This window comes from Manduca sexta, chromosome 22 (genome assembly GCF_014839805.1).
Source record: "Manduca sexta isolate Smith_Timp_Sample1 chromosome 22, JHU_Msex_v1.0, whole genome shotgun sequence".
In the NCBI taxonomy this organism is placed as follows: domain Eukaryota; kingdom Metazoa; phylum Arthropoda; class Insecta; order Lepidoptera; family Sphingidae; genus Manduca; species Manduca sexta.
The window spans coordinates 398,830-407,479 of NC_051136.1; the positions used below are offsets into that span (position 1 = coordinate 398,830).

At 33.1% G+C, this 8,650-nt stretch overlaps 1 protein-coding gene across 1 annotated transcript; it reads right to left on the reverse strand.

The window, feature by feature from the left end:
* Positions 1-730: 730 nt before the first annotated feature.
* On the reverse strand, positions 731-7,500 carry LOC115446646 (post-GPI attachment to proteins factor 2-like). The gene is made up of 6 exons (XM_030173379.2): positions 7,107-7,500; positions 6,906-7,037; positions 5,999-6,160; positions 5,358-5,463; positions 4,277-4,483; positions 731-3,087 (listed from the first exon to the last, which is right to left on the reverse strand). The coding sequence occupies exons 1-6, from the start codon at positions 7,212-7,214 to the stop codon at positions 2,957-2,959; spliced, it is 846 nt and encodes a 281-aa protein (XP_030029239.1). The 5' UTR covers positions 7,215-7,500; the 3' UTR covers positions 731-2,956.
* Between the last annotated feature and the right edge of the window lie 1,150 nt (positions 7,501-8,650).

The following is an 8,650-nucleotide window of genomic DNA, read 5'->3' on the forward strand; positions in this document are numbered from 1 at the left end:
TTATGTCCTTTATTATTATTTAAATTTATTTAATTCTTTGATAATGTCAGCCTTTTACTAATTAAGACGTAATATAAAAATATACGATTTTTTAGAGAGCAATTGTAAATTGGGACTGCAGAAATATGTATTTTCCTTTGTTTTAAAGTTTGCAAGTGTTTTGATTGAACGGATTTCGATGTTGTAGATATGACGTCTGATTTTGTTTACATTTCACCAACTCGGGGCAAACCTAATGGGATAGGTAGAGTTCACGTAGAGCACATACGCACTGCTTTTACTGAGTTTCAAAATTACCTAGCGCTACGACGGAACGGATTTGCATATTCCTACAAGATTTTGTTAACACAGCACAAGCTTACGGAAGCGTCCCTAGCGGGATAGGCAGAGTTTATGTAGAGGGATATGATTGGGAGACGTATCATAGATGTCGGTAAAAAAATGTTTTAAAAATTCACATAGGTATATTATTTGAATCAAGATCTAAATACCTACTTAAATTATAATATAAATTTCCATCCTGGACATCGAACCCAGGTTGTCACCGGTGTTTGGCCTTTCGACACCGTTACTAGCTTACTGAGATGGTAAGTTGGTACCTTATCAACAACGGTTGGAAATGCATTGAAATTTTAAATAAAATAATTAACACTTTCTTAACACCACTCGTTTAATATTTCCTTGTAATTATTTATTTTAATATTTCTGTCAAATTATTAAAATTACGCTTAATATTAAAAATACTCAATTTTGTCAGCATTATGAACATTGTTAATGTATAAGAAATAATAATACATTATACAACTATAAAATGTTTAACAAAACTGTTCATGTTATGTCAAAGGACAACAATTTAATTCATTGAACATAATATTAATAACGATATATGATTATGTAAAAAATAATTAATATTGCTGATTTATACCTTTCTTAGTTTAATGTTTGATGTGTTTCTTTTTATTTAACGAGAGTGTACAAATGTATTTTTTTTTATTTTTTGTCCATATCTTTGTATGAAATGACGTATGAGCTTACACAATATGTGACTATATATTAAGTAGTGTTCATAGAAACCGCATTAATAACAATAATCAACAAAAGTAGTAATCTACTGCCTACAAATCCAAAACAAGCTGTAGGTACTTATTTACAAAAATGTCATTTCAATAGTACTTACATCTCATATGGAACAACGAAAATGGTTTAATACGCAAATGCTATCTAACTTTTAAGTCTATACTAATCTCTTAAACTAAGCAACAATTTAAACTCAATATTAATCTATGTTTACTAATTCACACTGTACTCAAGGCGTTGTACACGTTGACGAGCGATGGTTTCTGAGGTACAAATCTCTTTACATAATTATAATTTTTTTTTAAAACTACTATTGTGCGAAAAGATATGTTTGAAAATATTTAAAATATTTTCATAAAATTAGTTACGATCAATTATACACCATTCATATTTCGTTAATGATTTCTTGTAATTTTTTACCTGAGAGTGATTAAGAGTTAGATCCGACGTTATTTAGGTACAATGTAGTCCCTCGACGATTGCCAATATTATGGCGGCCTGTCTTGGATAAGCACCGACAGCAACGAAGTGAGATTTGCTTGAACACGCATTTTTCACCATGTGTGGTGGTTACAGTTGGATATTCATTTTTCCATCGGGTACGAAATAATATACGCTACCCAATCACCAGCAACACTTTGTATATATTTTAATTATTCGTGTGGTGTGTTTTTAAAAACGTTTTTTTTATAATTGGAAAATCGAGACTAGTAGATATGTGTCCTTTGAATACATTTTAAGTATTTTTGAGTTTGGTCCTTTTAAATTTGTAATGGCTAATTAACACAAAATTTATTAACCTCTTTTCGGATTTAGTAGGCGGAATAATATGTATTGCCTCTAAATAATGTCTCAAATTAAAAATATTCACAATAAAATATTTTATCCCTAATTAAATTATGGTAAATAACTCCAAATGTTCCCTTTTGTACGAAGATCTTGTCATAAGTTAGTTTAAAATGCCGCACGGACAACGAGATTTATAACCGCCAAAAGAAACACTAATTTTATTTGATACCAAAGAACAGTTTCAAGATATGCCTTCAGTCACAAACAACATAGAACGCGTAACCTAGCTAACAATGGTTATAATTGTTTGTGAAACTCTAGTTGCGATCAAATTAGAAAACTGTGGAAGCTTCAAGTTAAAAATATCTATAAAAAGACGAAGACATTATTAATGACCCTCGGCTGTAGATTCTTCTACAATACGGTAGCTGGGATAAATTTTGTGAGTACCTACGATGAGAGTTAGTCTGACCTCGTCGTTGACTTTCAAAGGAAGAAAAGGTATTGGACGTAGTATTGTTGCGTCTTCATCAATCTTTTTGAAGATAGCCATTACGAACACGTTGGTTTACGTCTTCTGTGTATTAACTTTCATCACCGATGTTGGTGATTATCTATTATTACAGATACTTCGTCTGATTCACTGTAGCCCATGTTGGTATGTCTTTGGTCTTAGGGCCCTCACAAGTGATTAGATGTATCAACTCTATTAGCTATATGCTGCCATACTAATCAATATCAGATAGATACAACATGGTCAATGGATGTGCCTGACGTGGAAACCAATTTTAAACGATATTAAGTTCTATTTTTCACCAAGTCAATATTTCATTATAAGTTGTCACAGCGAATATCAATTCCCATTAACTTGAACTGCATATTCTTACAAATACAAATCTTATGGATTTATAAAAATGTTGTATACGTAGTAAGCAAGTTCTATTGGATAAGTTCTTTCATCAAAATATTGTAAAGGTATGTTTGGAATTTAAAAACGTTTAACACGCAGTAGAAATGCTTTCCTCCGATTTTACTTAACGAGATGTGTTTAAAACTACGTGGAGCGCAATGTATATACATTTGTACAAATTCAATTAGTCTTTTCGTGGTTGGGGCCTATCACTTGCAGCTGATGAAGAGGCAAGTCTCTGACGACGACCGCGTGGAACGCCATATTGGTGGTCGCCAGGATGTACTCGCATACCGAGAACCATGTGAATGCTGGAAAATAAGGAATATTCTTTTTAAACATCTATGTGCAATAATACTTTGATTGTTAAGTACGTAGATAAGAAGAGGCAAATTGTCGAAACTAACTTAGGTAAGTACTTAAACTAACTATTTAGTATGTACCTTTTTGAAATTAGGTGTCAGTGCAGTATGTCCACCTCAATAGAATTGAAATATTGGTAAAAATTACGTAATCGCCAACTACCTACCTAGCATTAAATATCTTTTTATGGAATATGAAGTCTAATGCTCACGGTTTCGCTTGTTTCAAAAGGTTTATTAGATATAAAAGTCTTGCTATATACTTTTCTGGTATAAACAATACGCTATGTCGTTACTTATGGTTGAAGCTTTAATAATACTAGCCCTGTGTTATATACTTTCGTTAAACAGGGTTCTCCTCTTTTACTGAGAGGGTTTGGTTGAAGTTTTCTCCGCAAAATTTCAGCAAAATAGGTTAAACCGTAATGCGTAATAGATAAACACAATACGTTTGCTTTCATAATATTAGTATGAGTATGAAAGAGGATGCAATGTCACGGTCACACAATAAATATATAAGAAATGTGACTAGTGATATTTAATGCAGGTCGTTTAATTTCCGACAATACAAATTTTATAGTAGCGCAAACACTAGATATATTTTACATACTTAATTTATGAATATTTATATACTGATAATTATAAATAATATCCTTATTAACTGCTAAGTGCAGTCATATCTTAACGATGTATACGACTTTTAGGTAGAGACTCTCACAAGATGTTTCTAGCTGATTATGTCGGTCTTTTAAGGAAAACGTTCCGCCCACTCAACATGCTAATAACTTGCAGATGTTAAACAAAATTAATTACCACTATAGAAGCGAAACTTGTCTAATTAAATAAGATTATTATGTTATTATGAGAAGCGTTATATTTAGTATTGATTAGATTTTCTTACTTTGTACCTTCGAGAACGTTCCCAAAAATACAATTTCCGATACGCTATATATGCTTTAGGTACCTCTATAACACACAAGAATAAATGGGGCCTCTTCAAAATCCGATAATAGTTCTAGAATCATCTAGATTTAAACTCGGAAATTTCACCACCCTAACTAGTGGGCATCTTCCCAAGTTAACTGATATTGTAGTAGGTAAATGTTAATGTTGAATATCGCAATATATTATATCTTACCTAAAGGACGACACAGTAGACGATGTCTCAGAAAGAACACAATCAGTCCTATCGTGGCGGCAATCGCTACGTAGAACAGTATCCACACGAGTTTGTTGGTCCTCACCGGCTCGATCGCATCGTTTCCGATACAGCCGACGCGCGCTCGGCACAGCATGTGCAGCAAGGCTGCCACCATGAACACTATGAATATCTTCTCGTGAACGACTGGAAAGGTAATATAATTTTGTTACATAATTACAGAAATATACAAGTAATAAAAAAAAATATTGTACGATAACTGCCTAAGAGTTTGCAGTAAGTTTGTCGTGCTGGATCTCAGGATCCGTCGCCGGGTTTTTTGCTCGTTATCAGGTAGGAGTCTGGAATTGTACTCTATGATAGATGACAATACGCTCATCTAATATTACGAAAGGGTAGGGATATGCTATATAAATATAGGATTAATTTCTCATTTAATTCCAATTAATTCCAAACTTTAGATAATTCTACTAAGATTCTTGGATATTGCCTAAATCGTTTAAAGGTGAATTGCAAGGTCAACATTAAAGAAAGAATTGCAAGGTCAACAGTAAAGTGGTATGATGCAGCTAGTCTGCCATCATAAAGGGGTGTACCACCCACATCTATCGACCGACTGTTACCAGGCACACACCCATAATATGCTTAACTTGCTGTGACGTCAGAGGTGGTCTGTTACGAAACCAATGAGCTAAAACCGTACTTCAACTACGAAGATTACGCTAATCCTTAGTCTTGAGTAACGATATGGTTATAAATAAATATGAACAACTAGTTTTGCTCACGGCTTCACCCGTAAAAGGGTTTCCCGGGATAAAAGTACCCAATGTCCTTCCCAGGGTCTAAAACTATCTCCATACCAAATTTCATCGAAATCGGTTTAATGGTTTAGCCGGAAAAATTTAACAGACAAACAGACTCAGATTAACACTTATAGTATATGTATGGAAGTATGGATAAAAACGTTATTAATAAACATAAATTTAGGTCAAATTTTAAAAACAGCTCTATTACAGAATAGTTACTATTGATTATTGAAGATGTGCAGGAAGGTACTCACAGTAATTTTCTCTGTTAGACACATACGTAACACCGGTTAGTGCAAACAGTTCTATAAAATTAAGCCAATAGCAAGCTTCCCCTAATCTTGTTGCTAGTACTCGTGTCTGTAACAGAAGGAAATAAAGCATTAAAAGCGTGTGTTGGCGTGTTCTTAGGATATTGATGTTTACGATACATATTATTCTGTTTTTGCCGGTGGCTTCATCCGTGTTAATATTTGCATCCGCCTTTATAAAGTATTGTACATTTTTTCGGGATTAAAAGTATATAAAATTACAATATTAAGCGCCTGTTTCACTAGTTTCAATTTAAATTTATTTGACAGTTATTGTATTAAACGGCTAATGCAGATAGTACCGTTTCTTTCAAAACATGGATTAAAGTGTGACTTTTGTATTTGGTCGGCTTAAACATGTATGTGCATTTACTCAGAAGTTATGAAACAGCCCCTTAATACCTATAAATAGAAGCGTAAGGACGATTCATTTATGAGTTAAGTCAGCACTATTATAAAATAACCTTCAATTATTACACTTAACTAGAACCAACAGTTAACCAAGTACCTAAATAACTATCTTATAATTTTTTTACTTGGTAGAGTGGAAAAAAATTTACTTATTCATATACATCGCTACCTACCTTTTCTTGGGTAATGTGCGCAGTGCGTTCCTTATGATAATTGTAATACAAGGATCCTATTAACAATCTTGGTCCTAAATGAAATGCAATACATATCCTCCAAAGATATCTCTGTGGGCTTATCCCAGTAATCGCACTTATTGATGGCACCACATTGTAAACCTGTGGGATAGGAAACGGGATTGTTATCTAAATCAAAGTAACTGATGTGGTTTCATGCATTCACATAATAAGGTCCTTGTTAATAAAAATAATTGGTATTTAACTTAATCGATGTTTAGACGTAAAGTATCAAATACAGTCATCAATAAAACTCGGATTAAAGTTTATATCAATTCAACGGCTCAAGATTAATATGTATATGATAATAGATCAGCTTTTAATGTCCTTTCTAAAGGTCACAAATTTTTAATAAAAAATTGCAATACGTTTTAGCGCTATGTAACGTAAAATTATATTTTTTAACAAAATATTTTATAGCTATTGGAATCCTTTAGGTAATGTAGATCAGCTGATTTATTATGAGCACATCGTGTAGAGAGTTTTTATGTAGCCACCTACGTAAGAAATACTGCAGTTAAAAACTTGACCTTGTTTGTATAAAAACTTTCATCGATATTCTAGCTAATCGCTTTATTATGAGCGTTTTTAAATTTCGAATATAGCTAGGTTTTGTCGCGATTATAAAGTCGATCAGTGAAATATGGTAGAGTTTCAATTTAAAAAATCCCCCGGGATAACAACTCCTTGTTGTCAATATGGATAAAGGTTCGATCCATCACAGTATGGGACGGAAATAAGCTCAGTGAACCGTGTGTGAATTAGTTAGACCTCTGCGAGCCCGCTTCGTGAGTTTAAAATTACGCATCATGAAATCATGACGTCATTGATGTTATTAATAACTTACCCTACAATGTGTTTCATGTATATCATCTTCTTGGAATATAGACGCTGACACGTAACAAAATATTAAAGCACCAAGTGGAAGCCAGAGGGCAGCTAAACATATCTCGCGAAGACCACATTTCCATAGCAGTCCCTTAAAACACAAATCGTATGGTTTATACTGAAACAACAAACAATATCCACTTTAAATTGATAAAATTACCTTATATTCCAATACTTTGACACCCCTATTTACATCACAAGCATTTGTGCTGTTATTATCATGCACATCCGATTGTGGCGGCGATTGTACCTGCGCGTCATTTACCATTTTCCTTCTAACACAACACTATTAACTTAATTTTCACATGATCCTAATATTTCTGCATCTTCTATTCAGCGTAACCGTTCGATACATCGTGCATAAACGCATTACAAGCCATGAATTTAATAAGTAGTTAACACTTTTACGTAACAGTCCATGTCTCCCGTAAGTATCGAAACAAAGTCAAACTTCCTTTGTGCTTAGTAGGGTGGTTTTTGCGATATGAAATTATAATGTTAAAGCCGTGTGGATGACCCGAGGTGTGGATGTACGACGTTATTTGGACATGCGCAGTATGCAGGAGGGTCGCAGCTTCATCACGATCGACGACGATCATTTACAAGAATATCTCGGTATTGTTATTTAATACTGATGTTCATACTTTCTTGGCGTGAATATAATATAATTCAAGAAGACGCCAGATAGCTTGTTTGATTACTTGTTAAAACCATGTTCAAAGGTATGAAAATAATTAAGAGCCTTAGTTACCCTGATACATAATATTATTACGTACAAAGATTATGTACCGATATAGTAAATAGTTACATCTAAAAAGATGCGTGTGTAACAGTGAACTGTATAAAAATGTTACTCCGTGATTTGTAAGCTCGTATAGATTACAATTAGGTATTGTAATAGACACTTTGATGGAATTTGTTTCCTGGGAAAATCTCCGGGATATATTGATATCTTCCTTCTCTAACAAAAGTGTTTATTTAGAATTTTATTTATAACCTAGGTAATAAAATCATAGTAAATAAATTTGTTGTAAAAACTTTGTTATCTTAATAGTTTTGGCAATATATTAATTACCAATTCATTAAAAATAGAGCAGTGCATCCTACGTAGAGTCTGGACCTTATATCGACCTATACCACTTATTACTTTAGCTTAGACTTAATATACCTAGGAAGATAACGTGCCTAACTTTGGTGCGTGCAAGAGCATAATAATTTTCGGGAAGTAGGAACATAGTTTACTTTAGAAAAGTATGTACAGGAAATTATTTTCCAACATTTTATAAAATGTATGTATTGTCTGGTTTAGTGTCGAAAACAAGTTAAAATTTTTCTTTCTGTGGAAAGGGCCCTTTCTTATAAATAATTTAATGTGCTTCCTGTAAGCTCTACTACCTAATTACCTACCTGCTACGCTACGCGTCGCCAACCAATAAGATAATTTTCTGTACTGTAACATCAACGGTTTTCAATATTATGAATAAAACCATAATATCGATACATTTTATGGTAAGATAAAATATAAATTTAATATCTTATATATAACTTACAAAGCGGAGAGGCTTCAAAAACAGTTGAATATAATATTTTTCGTATGGTTGTTTGATTGGTTGTTTGACACAAAAGTAACGTGTTCCGGTATTATAATAGAGCAAATGCTTTCATTTCAACAATGATAATTATTGTGGCGACTACATTTTATTT